The 17,520-nt window shown below is 41.0% G+C and overlaps 1 protein-coding gene across 6 annotated transcripts in view; it reads right to left on the bottom strand.

Moving 5' to 3' along the window:
- Positions 1-1,968: 1,968 nt before the first annotated feature.
- Positions 1,969-17,520, bottom strand: part of VWF (von Willebrand factor) — a 226,512-nt gene continuing 210,960 nt past the window's right edge. For all 6 annotated transcript variants that reach the window (XM_067531091.1, XM_067531093.1, XM_067531095.1 and 3 more), the window contains 4 exons: positions 17,003-17,131; positions 14,807-14,846; positions 6,186-6,283; positions 1,969-2,429 (listed from right to left, as the gene is read on the bottom strand). In XM_067531091.1, the coding sequence (XP_067387192.1) occupies positions 2,244-2,429; positions 6,186-6,283; positions 14,807-14,846; positions 17,003-17,131 (453 nt within the window). In that variant the 3' untranslated portion in view covers positions 1,969-2,243. The remainder of the gene's footprint in view (positions 2,430-6,185; positions 6,284-14,806; positions 14,847-17,002; positions 17,132-17,520) is intronic.

Genomic DNA, 17,520 nt, shown 5'->3' with positions numbered 1-17,520 from the left:
CCAGCTCCACCTGAATCCCGAATACTACCTGGGATGTGAGACTTTCTCTCTTTCTCTGCCACCTCTCCCTGCAATGTGTCCTGTCTCATTTCTTCTTTGTCCTCTCTCTCTCCTTTTTCCTTCTGTTTAACAAGAGGCTGGCTTAACTGGCCGAGACTACATATTTTGCAACAGTGCTGTGAGGCTGTGACTAGAGAGGCAGATAAAAACAATGCCCTAGACAGCCTGATGCTGGTACAAGTTGCCAGGACTTGGAGTGATTAATAAGCTCGTATGCTGTGCCTGTGTTTCTCCAGCGGTGAGGTTGCAAGAGAAAACCAACAACAGATACAAAAACTGCCTTTTCTATCTTCGCTATTCTTTTCTCTCCCTTTTTGTGTGTTTGTCTTTTTTGTGTTCTTAGGAAACAGGATTGGATGTTAACAACAGCCGCTTTAGCCCATCTCAACTAACTTCTTCTCTTTTCCCCAAAAGGTTCGTTATTACAAGTTTTGATGCCATGTAAGAGACTGTCAAACAAGGAGGGTTTCTTTCTAAAAACTCTCCAGCTAAAGAAAGAGGGAGCAAGAGATGTTGTTAAAATTAAAGCCTTATTCAAAACTTTACATTTCAGATTTAACTGCTTTTCCTTCTTTTTTGTATCTTTAATAAAACGTTAAAGATTTGTAAGGGTGTGTGTGCCATAGTACTAAGCTGGGCTCTGTATACCAAACCTTGAAGCTCATTTTACCCTGTTTAATGTTGGACAGTAACTGAGTTTAGTTAACACCTTTCATGGGAAACATCAGCACACCCACTGAAATTCCCAGCTAGGATGAATCAAGAGGTAGAGAGTGAGCATCGGAGATGAAGACAGTAAAATGTGAAGAATATGTGGTGATGGGCCACAGTATGAAATGGGAGGGAATGGGGAAACAGAGGGTGAAATGTCCAAAGAAGTGGGGAAAACTTCAATTCAGCCCTGGCTCCGATTGCAGCATGGCCTCCTACTCCTCAGAGATGTGACTGTTTAAGCAGGGAGACATCCTGGGGAAGTAACTTCTGCAAGATGAAAGCAGTCCAAGGGTGGGTGCCAGAGAAGGCAGAAAAGCAGTGGCATTGTTTACAAAGAAGTGTTGTTACATTGTATATTGCTTGACCACACCTTGGTTTGTTATGAAATATACTCAAGAGACCAAATAACCAATTTCAATCAGGTTTATGGGATACTTAAGCATAAATGTTTATGGTGTAGGCCGTCTCACTGTTGCAATATTTTACTTAATGTTATTGATGCTTAATACATACAAATATATACATGTGGTGCAGATAATACATATTATTAGCGTGATAAATATTTATATGTTAACCAGCATGAGTGACCAGAGGACAGGACAAGGAGAGATTTGCCATTCAGAGAATATATTTTGAGCCAAGCGGGCTTGACAAAAAGTGTGTATATTGGGAGGGTGGATGGCTCACAAAAAAAGAGGCAGCTTTTTTGGTTAGGAAAACAAGGACAACTATGGGGGTAGTGCTTTGTGGTTACCTGTTAGCTAGGACACCCTGGTGGTGAATTAGGGGTAGAGAGAGCTAGAGGGTCAGTAAGAATTTATTTGGAATTGGAGCAGTCTGAGAGGATCCCATCACTAGAATCAGTCTGTCTCTAGAGTAAGGGATGTTTGCACTGCCTATGAATGAATAGAGGACTTCAGGGATGTCAATCAGCACCTTCCACCAGCACTAAAGACTGTCTAGCATTCATTTGTACAAACATTGAAAAGTGATACTTGGCTGACTGAGTCATAATCAGCTAAGTTTCAGTTTGCTGAGAACATTATAATCTTTCTCCAGGAGGTATTCCACCACACCTTTCAAGCTGCTGAGGCCTAAAAGTGGGACACAATGTGACGCAAAATGAGGAACATACTCATTTTCTTTATTTTGAAATCAATACTATTCAGTGATAAAAGTGAGGGTAAACCACATTTGTGGGGAACAGAGGTAACTTTGGAATTAAACGAGTGACATCCCTTGAAACAAGGGACACAAAAGTATGGGTCATGCTAGAAGTCCAAGTAAAACAGTCAAAAATTTGCTAGTAAGTAAGCTGTACTTTTATTGTTTGATATGTTGATACAATAAGTGCAATGGTCAGAATCATTTGGAAGAAACCAGTCTAAAGAAAGAAAGTGAGAATTGCACTGTAAATTCCTTGGCCGTTAAAAATAAAAGTTAAATGAATCAGCTTCTGGAAAGATTGACTATGTACATTTACGAGAGAAACATTCACACTGCACTGCAGATGGTATTCCATGCTGCACCAAGGTGCCATTCGGACAGCGGAGGGGGACGTTCACCAGAACTGTCTGAGTAGCTGAACAACAGGTACACTCGTCTTCCAGTCTATTCATTTGAATCGAGTACTTGGTTTTACTGATACATTTGCCCTGAAAGTGAAATAGATACAGAGTTTGAATCATGTCAAACTAGCAGCAGTCTGTGGAGAGAAATATTAAGCTCCAAATTCTGCCCTCAGTTTTAGCCAAGCAGCCTCAAGGAAGCCAATGGAGGCTTTTGCCTGGACTTTGGCACTTGGCCAAAAACATGAAGCATGAGACCAATCAGATGTATCTGTCCCAAAGTATTATTTCACGTCTTCCTTGACACGTGTACAAACAAGAGGTATTGCTAAGCAACAGTTAATGTCACACAAACAAGTTTGTACATTAAAATATCCTGGATTGTTTACAATATTGTGGTAAGCTGATAGGCCCAGATAACAATAGGAAACAATAGTCATGGGGTTATGGGCACCATTATTACAATAGTCTTTAAAATATGCATTTAAAAAAAAGCTTTAAAATAATTGTGTTAAGCCTGATCTAATAGAGGATCATGAACTTTGAAGTCACATGTACAAGACAGGGTAAAGGTATCTTAACTTCTGTTTCATTTATTTCTAGGGCATCCATAACTCATGTTGCCCTGACTAATCACCCCCCGCCCATGGCAACCTCCATACCATTCTCTCCAAAGTCTTCAGTTCCTTTATTACATTTTTCCAGTTTCTCTGTCTCTGTTTTATATTACAGCAACTCAGACTGCACACAGTATTACAGCTGTTTTAAACCTGCTCTTCACAGAAAAAAGGGTTTTTGACTAAATGAAAATTTTCAAGGTGAGTGTCTGAATTTCCATAAATTTTTTGGTTTCTGGGTGGGGGGAAAAAAATCGATTGATTTTCAGCAATTTTTAGCCAAACCATTTTAGTTTTGTTGCTGAAATTTGACTTTTTGTCAAAAAATGAAACGTGTTTGCTTTTTGACAAAGTAAAAGTTATCCAATGAAAAAAGTTGATGTAAATGATTTTTTTTATTTTCCATTTTCATTAACATTTTCTGGCAAAAAAAAAAAAAAAAGTTCTCCAACCACCTCCACCCAGTATTTAGTTTTACCAGTGCTGCATAAAGAAAAAATTACTACTGTGAGTCCATCTGGATTCTACTGTTTGTACCCCACTAATTGCATTTATCTCAAACATAATGGAAAGACCAACAAACTGAGTACTCCTCTTTGATTTCTAACAAATAGGTGTGCACTCCTTTGCGCTTAGCCTTGTTACATTTTATTTTAGTCCTCTGCCTGTTTCCCTCATTTATACGGATCAAGCAGTATCATCACAATAAAAATGAACAAAAATAACCATAAGAGTGAATGAAACGGGCCAAACCTTGTAGTCTGCACTTTGGTTTTACTCAATCCTTTCTTGCAATCAAATCAATGGCACTTTTCCCTCAGGAAGGCCTGCGGACTTCAAGGTTGGGCACAGTAACCATTTACATTGTGTCTTGTTGTACTATCCTAGACCATTGTATAGGCTCTGTGTGTCAGGATCACTCATTAGCATTTCTGAGGTGAAATGCAACAGGGATTCTGCCCCACCAAAAACCACAGTTTGTAGGATGGGAACTCATAAAGGCGTTACCTAATTCAAATTCCAGGGGGAAGTTGAGGTAGGGATAGGGATCCTGAAAGGTGCCTAAATCTCATTTTTAGGCACCACTGCGATCCACAAATCTCCCCCTCCACTGCCACCCAACCCTCTAGGCACCTAAAATGGCTCAACACCTAAGTATTTGCAGGAGGAGTTCCCTAGGTGCCTATGTTTCTGCCTCTGGGCATTCACACTGCTGCCTTCCTCTAGGCATCCGTCTCCCATCTCACATGAAGCTCCAGAGTGATTCACAAACCGGGAAAGATAAGTGTTCCACCACCAAAGCCATGTGCTCAGAGGCTGCCTACTGACTAAGGCCTTTCAGGCGAGTTCACTGAGAGTGGCAGACCCCTATCCAAACCCCTTCTCCTCATCACACAGAGGAGAGACTTGAGCCAGCCAGGGGTCTCCCACATCTGGGGTGAGTGCCCTAACCACTGAGCTAAAAGTCATAAGGAAGGTCCTCAGCTGTTGTGTGTGAACTCGCCTGAGAGACCTGATGTGGTTGGCAGCCACTGAGCATGCTTAGCAGGTCAGCTCCTGCACACAACTCACTTGGCAGAAGGCCTCTCTTCCCTGCTGTGTGAATCTCCCTGTAGCCCGGACTTAGGCACTTGTCATTGGCATTTCCCATTGGCTAGTTTAGGCAGCTCCCCACCTAGCTTGCAGACTTCGTGGGTCAGGTACTAAAATGCCTGTCTTTCCCCATGTATTGTATAGGAACCTAGGCACCTAACTCCGGCGTTGTGGATCACAGTGCTGTTCCTGTGATTTTCTAGGCACTTGAAAGTTAGGTTTTTGTGACACTGAGCATCACGTTGCTTAAGTCCTTTTTTTCTGGACCCACGTGTTTACCCAAGAAGAAATATGGCCAGGTTTCTAAATTAAAATCTGCACACTAGGAAATCTGCCCTGGATCTTTCATAGCCACAAGACCCAAATAGCCACTGACTTAGTGGATAGAGATGATAATGCAGCAGTTTTCTTATTCTGGAGATAAGCAAGTATTGGACAGCATTTCTGCACTGTTGAAATGTCATCTTCCCTCTGGGGTTTTATGGTTTGAGAGCAACATCTGCAGGCTCTCAGCCAGCCACCATCTTGAAGATCCTGGAGCACATGGTCCCGACGACACTGCACCCAACTCCACCCCTTTCCAGCTGGTAACCGAAAGGAGAAAAGTCCCATTTGGCTACCAGAACAGTCCAAGAAATTATCCCCATGAGAGGATGGGAAAGGAAAATGCCCTCCCCTAATCCCAGTGGAGTTTAAAGGAAAAATTCAGGCATAATAAAAACCGAATGGGAAGTTATTCTGTTGCAGCCAGCCTGGGAACCAAGATTCTAATTCGTTTCCCAGTGCCATTTATCAAAGATAGAAAGGGACATCTGGAAGGAATGTTCTGCTCCTGTTTCAGATTGTATCTGCTGTATTACATGAGTGGAGTGATGGGTAGGATTGTTCTGTGGCATTAGGCTTTTGTTCAAATTCTGGAGATTGATGGGATATGTGGAACATAAGAGCACAGCATGTGGGCTCACATACTGAAGTCACGTTAAATCCTACAGAGGTCAGTTTTTAAACCTGGATCCTTAAATGTTGGGCGATCAAACACTTATTTAGGCCTTGATATGTTGATCTAGGAGTCTAAAGGGGGATTTATGTGCCTAACCTTAGGGCCACTGATTTGAAAATTGAGCCCCTTAAAATTAAGGGTGAAATTCATTCAAGTGCAGAAGATCACAGCAAGGTAATTTAATACCCACGTGTCTCTCGAGGAACCAGGAGCAGTATAAATGGCGCTTCTGTGTATTGTAAAGTGGGTTTCCTTATCAGCCCCAAATAGGAAAAAAATCAGGTCAAACTAAACGGAACCAAATGTACACAGCTCCAGGTGCCCCAAACTCCTGCATAACTGATGCAGATGCAGAAACCAATGCTCCATTCTGTTGAGTGGAGTGGGAGCTAGTGAGGAGCCAGTGATATTCCCATCAACAAACCTTGTTGAGATCCCCTGCACAAAGGCCATTTATCTCAGCTTTGAGCCTCGAGGGTTGAATACATGAAAAAGTCATACCTTTACCAGTCAAGAGGAGGGAAATAGTATTGTGATTTCCTACTATGCAAAAACATATTGAACAACTCCCTTTGAAAGTGTTGTGTTTTGCCACAGTTCTGTACTGACAAAATGAAAATAGATTTTTCCTACCTCACAATGGAATATCGACATTCCGTTTTCAGCTGTACAGCCATTGATATTCAAATACGTCAGCCTGGAACTTGCTTGTCTGCATTCTGCTTCTATACCTACCAAGTCAAGAAAGAAGAGAATTTGCCAATGGTTGAAGACTGTTTTTTTAAAAACACTCTGGCACTACTCTCTGCTTAGTATACGCACACCCAAAAATTGCCATTGGCCATATGTCATTATTAGCAAGAGCTCTAGCAAAGGAAATAGGTATGTTTCCATGTGTTCATTAACACAGGGTACTTTGAACATACAGTACTGCAGCCTTAAAATTCCATTGAATACCACTGAGTTCCTGCATAAGCCACGCAGAAACAACAATGGAAAAGAATGTTTTGCTGAATGACCAGTGAAGTGTTAAAGCGCTAGGACTGTACCTCTCCTGGCTGTTGCTACATTGTGTAATATTTATTATACATCTGTCTTCTTGTTTTTTCCCAGATAGCAGTAGACAGTCCATCAAAAATCCTGTCAAATAAAAAATGACAACCTCGAAGGGTATCTGAGGAACACACGTTTCCATGGAGTGATCTAGAAACTAAGCAAGGAGAAACAGAAATAGTGTACCCACCAGATTAATATTTACTAGTTTTATATCGAAGAGTGATTGTGCACATGTGTTTCCTTGATACAGAGGCCGGGTCTACACTGTAAACTTACCTTGCTATAACTATGTCATTCGGGGATGTGAAAAATCCACACCCCTGAGCAACGCAGTTATACCAACCTAAATCCTGTGTAGACAGAGCTATGTTGATGGGAGGGCTTCATGGGAAGGCTTGATTGGCTCCCAAGTGCAAGAATCAGGGAATATACTGCAGAAAGGGATCACATTCTTCCACTGAAATAAACACTGCTCAAATTTCAGTCCTGGCATAAGCAGGTGTAATTCCACAAGGGGTCAATGGAATTGCATCCCGTTACACCAGAAATGAATTTTGGCTTGGAACTTCCCCTTGTCAGCAGCACCTTTCAGAATAGACTGACAGAGTTATTGCCTATGGAAATTTACCCTGAGATGTATGTTGGATTTTGCAGCATGAAAGCAATGGGATTAAATAAACCCTGCATTCCCATGGCTGGACTCTGAGGGTGAAAACCTGACTTCAGTCAATGGACGTTTTGCCATTGACTTTAATGGGGACAGGATTCCACCTTGAGCAATTGTCCTTTGGTGCTCTTGGCTAAATGCACACTGTTTCCCCCTCCATCTTATGAAGGATCCACAGAAAAGGCAATACAGCACTAGATCTACAAAGCATGTTTGTAGGTGGGATGTTCTTAGGTTTGGGGACAATCCAGAGGGCCATTGGCCAGTCCCACTGGTCATTCTCCATCAATAAGCAAAGCTACTGGATAGCAGCTCTGCTCCACCTCAATGGCTGGGAAAGAGGATCTCTTTTCCCTCCCACCAGCCTGGTACAGATCCAGATTTTAAACATATGATAATTTGCCCAAACCACTTTATTCACTTTCCCATGTTGGCTAATGAGTTGTGAAGGGGCTAATTCTCTTCTAAGTGGCCTTTCTACATACAGGAAGCAGCTGTTCTTCATTTGCAGTGTTAATACAGAACCATTCCTGTGTGGCAAGATACATTCTTACTTAATTCTAGCTAGCAACTACATCTTCTGTTCCTGGCAGACAGCCTATTATTCAGAGCTCAAGTCTATTCTTTATCAATTGGAATATACTTTTATTTTCTGTATTTTCCCTTTCCACAGCCAATCAGACAGAACACTGGAATCAGCTGACCAGCTGCAAATTGACCAAAGAAATATAACTTCCCTTTGATTTAGGTGTCCTCCCAGCAGCTAGAGAAGCAGCTTTCCGTATATTTTCCAAGATAACGTTTGCAGCCTTATTGCTTGTCTGCCTTTCTAGAGCTTCACAGTTCATCCAAAAAAAAACTCCACAAGCTTGAAAAGTGTTTCTGGCTGCAGGGCTGGAAATGCCAGCGCACTTTCACGATTGAATCACTTTGTTTGATAAAACTTGTCCAAGCAGAATGCAGACACACACAGACGCAATAGTTGACACAAGCCCCATTTCAAACTAACTGTCATCAGACTGTCACCACATCTTCAATGTTTCTTTGCTCCCAGCTGAGAGATGTGCTGTCCAATCACATCAATTTTGTTTGTTTATTTTGGGTTTTACAAGCCACACCCCTAACACGCAGGTCAGGTCACATGTACGTCATTTAATGAAATGTACCGTGTGAAGATCGGACAGGAAAGAAGATAAATAGCAGAGACATAACTATGCTTCTTTCAGGGGTGGAAAGAAAATGACCGTCCTCTCTCTACAAACAGCCATGTCTCTGCGCACCACCACTTCCTATCATCTTGCTCCTGCAGGCAAAAGCCAAAGAAAAATGGATACGGCCTGCACTATTCCCTGGAACCCCTAACAACAGACTCTTTACGAGCAGCTGGGGAGTAAGCAGTGGACGGGCACCCAGCCCTGAGAATGTTCAGCTACCAACTCCCTGATGTTGAAGACTAGGAACCACTCACTCAAACACTTGAGCTGACCTCAATTGCCGTGGCATAGCACAGAGTGGGAGGATGGCTTCACGGACAGCCAGGGCCCCAGCCCATATCATGGACAGCCAGCGCCCCAGCCCATGTCAGGCCTTATAAACCAAAGTCAAAATCTTGAACTGCATCTTGAACTGAACAGAATCTATTCTTTAAGCAATTATTTATTACGTTGAGTAGGCTGAAAGATATAAACTCCCTCAAGTTCTGGAAAGGTTATGAAACCTGTACATCAATCTTTACAGCCATGAGAAATTGATCATTCTATTATCTAGGGTATCTGGAACAGGTTACATATTACTTCATTACATATTGTGGGCCTTTTAGGTCATAGGGGACATTCAATTAAAGGGGTGGAATAAAGAAGGAAAGATGTGCATATGAGGAAGATTATCATTTGACTCAAAGCTAGTAGGCTGAGTAGTGTGAAGAAGAAGGTGTGTGTGTGTGTGTGTGTGTGTGTGTGTGTAAATGATGTTTAAGGAAAATATATTGTGATGATTGAAGGGTTAGTGTCTATACAGTGCATTTACTATAAATGCTCAGGATTGCTGATCTTACTATACTTCTTCTTACTCTGATCTTGACTGTCAATTTACAGGCTGAGAAGCTCAAAGCCAACTAGAACATTTAATCACACAATTCATTTCCATTAGAGCTACATGGCTAAAGCCCCTAATTGGTGTTTAAAATCTCAGTCTGCTTATTTGTTTCTATTATCCTGCATGCAGACTGCTCTTAAATATTTCATTTTAGTTGCATTTGAAATATTGGGATTTACTGTATGACTGACTAAGACAACTGGGACGATACTTATTAAGTTGGAGTCATTAGTGTCTTTGGGACGAGTGAGAAAGGTGACCTCCTGCATCCTAAAGAGAATGTTGAGGCCACTTCCTTCCCCTTCCCCCACCACACACTTTAACCCATGCCATCAATGAGATCTCATGTCACAGCCACCATCCTTCCTTCACTTACCACTAGATGAGAATTCCTTCAAATCATCAGTCTGTATCAAGTGGCCTCAAATATGTTAAGGGCTGTTATAAAGAGGACAGTGATCAATTGTTTTCCCTGTCCACTGAAGGTAGGACAAGAAATAATGGGCTTAATCTGCAGCAAGGGGGATTTAGGTTAGCTATTATTAAAAACTCTCTAACTTTAAGGACAGTTAAGCTCTGGAATCAGTTTCCAAGGGAGGTGGTGGAATCCCCGTCATTGCAGGATTTTAAGAACAGGTTGGATAAACACCTCTCTGGGACGGTCCAGGTCCAGGGAGCTGGACTTGATGACTTCTCAAGTCCTACATTTCTATGATGCTAGTATTCTAATGCCAGTGCTTAATTGGCTGGAGGGTTCATGACCCAGTGACAAAAGCTCTCTCCTCCCAGAAGAGTAGTCAGCACTTCTTTCCATGACTGCTTTGTTCAGGCCAGCACCTGATGGTGACAATAGAAAGGACAGGTTGTGTTTAGTTAGTATGGGAGCTATAGAGCAGGGAGAACCACAGGGTCCATCTAGTACAGTGGTCTAAATCAACAAGCCCCTTTATATTCGTTATAACTGATTCCCATCCCTTCTCTATCACGAAGGACTCGGTACACCCCAGCCTGAGGAAACAGGCATGCTGCCTCTGAAACACTCTCAAACTTTGTCCATTTTGGGAGCAAATGACCAGGATTGAGACACAAACCCAGGTTTCTCACTTGGGAATGAAGAACGCTAGCCCCCCTGGGATGGTTAATCTAATAAGAGAACATGCTGCTCACAATTCACTTTGATTTTTGGGTTTGGTTTACTTGGCGTTACATAGTAAGAAATAATGTAATTTAAAAGATAATAGATTTCATTCAGCCCTAGGATATCCCGGCTCCTGCCCGGCGAAGAGCCCAAGGGAGTGGAGATACACCAGGCAGAAGACTGCGGTGGAGCAAGGCAGCTACAAACTTTGTAGTCAGCACCACCATAGGAGTGGATGTCACAGGTTGGGAGATGGCATGGCCGAGGCTGTGTCAGCACTTCCCCTCTACAAGTGATGCTCTTTAGGAACCAGAGTCCGAATTTAAAATCATTCTTAGCTGGCAGCACCCAATGGCAGAGAGAGGCTGAGGGCAAATGCCACCTACCCTCCCTGGGTGTGAACCCTCCCTTGGGTAGAGTAGTCCCTGCTGGCACAGAAGGGTGTAATTTTCAACCCCTACACAGAGGTGAATCAGTTTTTTGACAACTGTAAGTCGTACGCATGGACATCAGCATGGTTTGGAGCTGGGATTTTTCTTTGTATTTTCCTGACAGTATGCAGGAAAATTTTCCCACTTAGTTAATTAAACTCTGTAAGAGATATAGGGAACAGATATGCCTTGAATGATTAATAACCATTAACTCTTTCTGGCCCTCAAAAATTAAAAAAGCTATCCACCTCCGTTTATTCCAAAATAGGATCCACCTAGGAAGTGAAGACAACAAGAAAATGGTTCACATCATGTGAGATACTTTGTCTAAGAACACAGAGATAAGCTCAGTTGGAAGTTCCATTCCCCAAGAATAGAAACTAAAATGACTAATGAGAGTATTGTTAATCACCTAAGCAAGAATCTCATAATTTGGGTATGGATAAAATTTCTTTCTCCCTCACAAACTAGCTTAAAGAACTCCAAAAAGTTACCAGGCAACGGTAATACCCTCATTTCCTATGCAAAGTGGCCCAGTTCACTTTGTGAGTGGCTCAAGAGATGAGTGGGGAAGATGCAAGTTAAGCAAACTAGAAATAACCGGCTGTGAGATTGAAGGTCAAATATGGCAAACTGCTCGTTACCCCAAGAAATCCAAACCACACGTTTGCACCCCCAGCTATAAACTATACATTTGTTTGCCTTGTACATCAAACACCATAGATAATCTCTTTTGCCCCATCAGTATGTCTTTCACCCCAAACTAGAAGCTGCCATTTGTTTGCCTTGTGAGTCAGAGCTACATCTCTTTATATGTGGATAACGTCTCTAGTTCCGTTTCAGCTTCTATATATCATCTGCAAACTTGACACAAACAAACTGGGTCTGAACAGGGACTTGGAATGGTTCTCTCATTATTGTTCACACATTCTCACCTCCTAATCAATGGTTGTGAATAGGCCTCATGTACTGTAACTGAATGGACTTTGCTAACACCTACCCTCCCCATTGTTCTTCCGTATCCTTGGATGTATATCTATACCCCCCATCTGATTTCTATTTCTTGCATCTGATGAAGTGGGTTGCAGCCCACGAAAGCTTATGCCTGCAGAAATTAAATTTGTTAGTCTTTAAAGTGCTACAGAACTCTCATTGTTTTTGCTGTATGCAGACGAACACGGCTACCCCTCTGGAACCATATGGCATGAATTGCTTATGTACAATCAAAGAATGTATGAAATATGTCCATCAAGTTTGGAAGATTATGAGGCATGATGTTGGTTTCCGTTTCAAATAATTGTGACCCTCTAGAAATAATGGGAATTGTATGGTACAAGGAAGGAGGACTGCTGAAAGATTTAAACCAATATATGACTTTGGATTATTAAAAGAAATTGCTTAACAAGGAGAAAATTCCAATTAATAGTATGAGCTAATATTGAAATACAGTCTTTGAAATGGATCAAACCTAAAAAGCATCCGATAAGAAAAGGACTGAGGAAATTTGTTATACACTATCACCATCTACTAGATACCGATGGAAGCATCAGAGAAACTGAGAGCTGAAGTTGGAGCACTCAGATGACACGTGTCCAATAGAAATCAGAGGGCGGCACCCCCAATGAGGCCTGAACTCAGGGTATATAAAACTAAGGTCATCAATCATGTGAGACTCTGAGTTGACTGAACCCACAAATCTGCAGAATTCCCAGTGCGATGAAAGCCCGGACGTGTCGGGTGGAAAGGACTCTCCCCACTTCAAACGAAGTGGTGAGATTTCTCTCTGTTCTTTAACATAAATAACTGCAGGTTATCTTGATTAAGTCTACATTCTCTACTGAGACACCAAATAACCCTATTTTAGATTTTAACTAATGCATGCTCTCCATTTATAAATCCAAGCAAATTAGCCTAAGAGAGGTTTAAAACGATAACTTTAAACAGTTGCTTTTGATATTCTAAACTTGTCCCTTTTGGTCCAATTCATTCAAATAGTAGGGCCCACACTCTTAAAAGTGCCTTAAAGACCAGTGTATCCTTGAAAGTGTGATAAATATGTTAGATACTAAGAATTGAACCCCTCAAACCCTCTGCTTGGGCATATAATAATCTAGTCTCCTATGGGCTATAATCTTTTGGTCTCATTTCAGTTGTTAGGTTTATTGTATGGGTGCAGGTTGGTATTGGTGGCCTTTGATACACAGGCTCAGACTAGATGATCAGGTGGTCCCTTCTGGCTTTGAACACTATGAATCTATGGTCATCAGTAAATGTAATGAGAAATCTTGGTGATTTGCATTCTTCCTTGGTATAACTGCTGAAGCTCAACTCTACTCTGTGATAATTGCTTGTAGGACTTGGTTATGTCTACACTTGAGTGGTGAACTGTTGATTATATACTAATGTGGTTCTGGGTGAATTTATAAAGTGTTTAAGTTAAAAGCTTTCCTGAAAAAGAACTCAGCATTAAAATTAGTAAGCGAACGCTCCCTGGATTCAAATAAAAATGGCTTATCCTATTAGCTTCCATTCTATATTGGCTATAACACTTATCCAATTGGCAAACTTAATTTGTTAGATTTCAGCTCTAAAATCCAACAGGCTGTTTGGTACATTCATAAAAATGGATCCTCCTTTCAAGTTTACAAGTCTTCCTCAATCTTTTAAATATAATGTTGCAATGTGTAAGGGTTAATAGACAATTTTTAATATTAATTCCTTGCTTGAAGCCTGGTAGATAAAAGCTCTTTTAACTAAATTATCTGTGTGACCCATTCAGTGATAGTCTATTATCTCAATAGCTTCCTGACTTTTATTTCTTAAACCCGGAACTCACTGATATGTTGACAGGCAATGGAAGCAAATGCTCTCGGAGTTAACTTCCCCAAAGTGGTTTATTGTTACAGCAATTACCATGGCTGTGCAGTGATGGTCTGCTGTGCTTGCCATCTTTTATTTATTAGCACATGCACAGAGCAAATAAAAGACAGAGAATAGACAAGGTGCTGACATTTTGACCTTAAAAAAAAGTCTTTTTTTTTTTAAAAGAGCTAAAATAACTTCATAATTATTCACCAATATTTATTTGCAAAATTGCAAATGTAAAGCCTTTCTGTTCACAAAAATATTCAAAGGGTTAATTTGGGGATAATAGCCCAATCCTGCAACCCTTATTCGTGCAAACAAACCCTACCTTCTGGAATAGCCCATCTGAAAAGAATGGGATTATTTATGTCAGGATCACATGAAGGGTTTGCCGGATTGGCCCCCATTGTTTATTTTGAGACCCAGTTCAACTATTCATAATGAACACACACTTGTTATGAATTTATCCCACTTTCTGATTATTAAATCGTTCATGAACAGAGCATGATTTCCATAAATGTATTCATTTCACTGGATTATTTCACAAAATAATTTTAAGCCTATTCAGTACTCACGAAACATGTGCTTCATATATTCAATATTGGGTTGATTGACTGGTCACCCAATTTGTGTGGGGCTGCTCCCGCTCTCTGACTAAATTACTGACATTTTTTTCAACAGGAAAATAATGCATGAGCAATAATAAACATTCATAATAAATTTTTGAATGACTGATCATTCACACTAAAATGTGTGATTTTTTGCAATTTCCAATGTTTTTAGACATACCCTGCTGTTGTCTAAATAATCATGAATAATACGATCACACAAGTCACAGTGAGACAAATAAATATGTGAATCAGCATTGACATTTGTTTGGGATTTTTTTGAACTGTTTTTTTTTTACTGTACACATATCATAAATGAAAACCATGGCTGCTTACACAGTGTACTACATTTTGAGAGGTCGTAAAAGAAAGACATTTGTAGCATAGTTACTTACATGTTTCACAACAGGTACCGTCAATATTTGCAATTTTACCCTAAGAGAGAACACATGTTGCAGTTTAGGAACAAAAAATATTTACACACACATCTAACAGATAGTCAAAGTATTTGATTCAATTTCTCCATAAGAAGAAGTTATGAACTATGTTCCTGTGTTAGATATATAGTAGACATCTGTAGCAATACTAATTCTCCTATCATTTGACTTCATTAAAATGTAGGAATATTAAACAGCTTTAAAGTTTTTCCTCACAACCAAATGATATTGCTCTTGGGGCATCGTTACCTTTTAACACCTGAATGTCATTAGCTATACAAACCAATTTTTACCTTTTGAAGCCATAACTCTCATGATTTTCTGAAAATATTGTTCTCAGCTTCATTATATAGAAAGCTTTTTCAATAAACAAACCTTGTCTAAAACTCTTCAATCCGTGATATCAAAAGCTTCATAAAGCACATAGGATTTGAATCTGCTCTTACACAGGTGTAACTGTTTCAGGACTGCCTGAAGAAAGGCCTATCTGGGGCTGGAAGACAACCAGACACTGCCAGAAACCAGAGCCTTCCTAGGGGCAGGCAGTACCAGCACAGTACTCTAACATGTACTTTGTTCCCTGGGACTATGGGGATTTTCCTTTTGGGATCTGCAAAGGAGTGTGCATCAAGTTGCTGGGCAATAGAGGACTCAGTTGACCCAGAAAGGAGTGGGATCACACGTGGCCAGGCCAGAGAACTGAGTCATGAGAAGAAACAGAGCACCACAGGCCTGGAACAGCTGTCAAAGGAGAAGAGTCTATTCGGCCAGGCCCAGCCATGAATGGGCGTGCCAGAGATGAGTCTATTCTTTGACAAAGTGTAATATTCAAAGAGCTGGATTTCTCCTGCTTGTTTAAACAATGCCAGGGTGCAAGGACATGCCCAAGCATGTTTTCAGCAGGGAAAAGTGTCACTGAGGGTTAAAAACGGGGCACATGTCATTACATTTTCATTTATGTTTCTTCAAAATGGCTGCTACTGTTACTACTGGACCTCTGACCCTGCTTCAGAGAGTCACCTGAACCTGTGAGTCAGTAACTGGACAGGAACATATTAAGGACCAAGATACATTTTGAAAATGTATTTTTTAAAATGAGAGCTTGGTAGCGGGACTTTTCCATTAAAAAGTGAACTATTATCCTCTGGTTTGGGGAAAAAAAGACCACCAGAGGGGGACAATAAACTTAGTCCGTGGCTTTGGGCATATCCCATCATTTTTCAAATCGTTTTCCTCAATACACCTCTACTCCAATGGATGTGGAGGTATGTGCAGCTGTGACAGCAAAAAGGAGTACGGACTTCATGAAAGGCTTTTATCTGTCTGCATAGAGCCTCAAAATCACTATTCGCTTTGTGCATGTGTGAGACAAATCCACTATATAGGATTCTATATTCACTATATGATTCTGGCTCCTCCACTCACTGCCGTGTTATAAGAAATGCAGGTAGGCAGAATACTTGCAATATCCTTTAGAAGTTTATACACCACTTCCCAACCCAAGGCTGGCCTCAAGTTATCAAGCAGTGCAGAAGGGGTTGGGTGCAGGGGGACACATCTGGCATGTCCCGCAGTGCTATTACTTCCCATGTTATTGCACTAAGTGGGCACAAGCACCAGGATTTAGGTTGCTCCCTATGCAAAAGGGAAGGCTATCTGCATCCTACTTCCATCTTCATACACTCTCTCAATCTGCCCCTACATCATATGCACACATGTGCACTTCAGTGATGGATGAAACTCAAAGTTTGGAGGTTCAGTTTCACTGAGGCTCCAAACAATCAGCTGCTTATCCACACCTCCTTGCTCTGAATCTGTTCTGGGAAAGTCATGAGATTAGAGTCCCCTTCCCCCCGCAGTACTTCCTGGCTTTGGATGGGCTGGAAATACTGCAAGTTCAGCCTTTCCCATGGTCTTATGGTCTCATATGAAATCAGGATATGCAGGAGCATGTGACATTTATTATTTAAAAAAATATTAAATAAAAAAAACTTTTCTGAACCTAAAAAGAGGTTCGGATTCAATTTAGCTGAGGTGTCAGGTGGAAACTTGGGTTACCCTATCCCTATTACACATACGGTATCTGTATAAAGACCCATAAATATGACAGAAACTATTCAGGAACACTCAAACAGGACCAATTTCACTACTTACTCCTTCAGCCAAACATCTCTTGGAATCGAATGGAGGGCAGCCGGTGACTCGTTTTTCCCAGATAAATTCCCTTTTCTCATTTACTTTACAAGAATGACTGTCACAACCATCTTGAACAGTCTCATTCGGCTGTAAAGATTTAAGAGCTGTTAGCTTAGCATAAAAACAACCTGGAAGGCCCCAGTTTTCAGGAAACTATTAAGTTTGACCATTGTTATTATTTCATTGTCATTCAACTAACATGCCTCAGCAGTGAGGATTACAAAACATGGAAATCTTTGCTAAGTAACCTCGTACGTCAGTAAGACCTTTTAGTTTTAATTATTTATTTATATGATGTCATCAATGTGCATGGCGCTTTGCGGACATGTGAGAAAGCACATACCCTGCAACTTTATTAAGTGCCAAAACCTGAGGTCCTCGCTGAGTCCTCACTCTGGCAAAATTCCCGTTGACTTCAAGGGGAGTTTTTGCTGAGTAAGGAATGAGTAAAATGTAAGCAAAAAGCATAGGGATTT

Source organism: Emydura macquarii, unplaced genomic scaffold (genome assembly GCF_026122565.2).
Source record: "Emydura macquarii macquarii isolate MOO-44397 ecotype Brisbane River unplaced genomic scaffold, CSIRO-AGI_Emac_v2 contig_3122, whole genome shotgun sequence".
Lineage (NCBI taxonomy): Eukaryota > Metazoa > Chordata > Testudines > Chelidae > Emydura > Emydura macquarii.
This window is presented reverse-complemented; position numbering and strand designations above follow the sequence as displayed.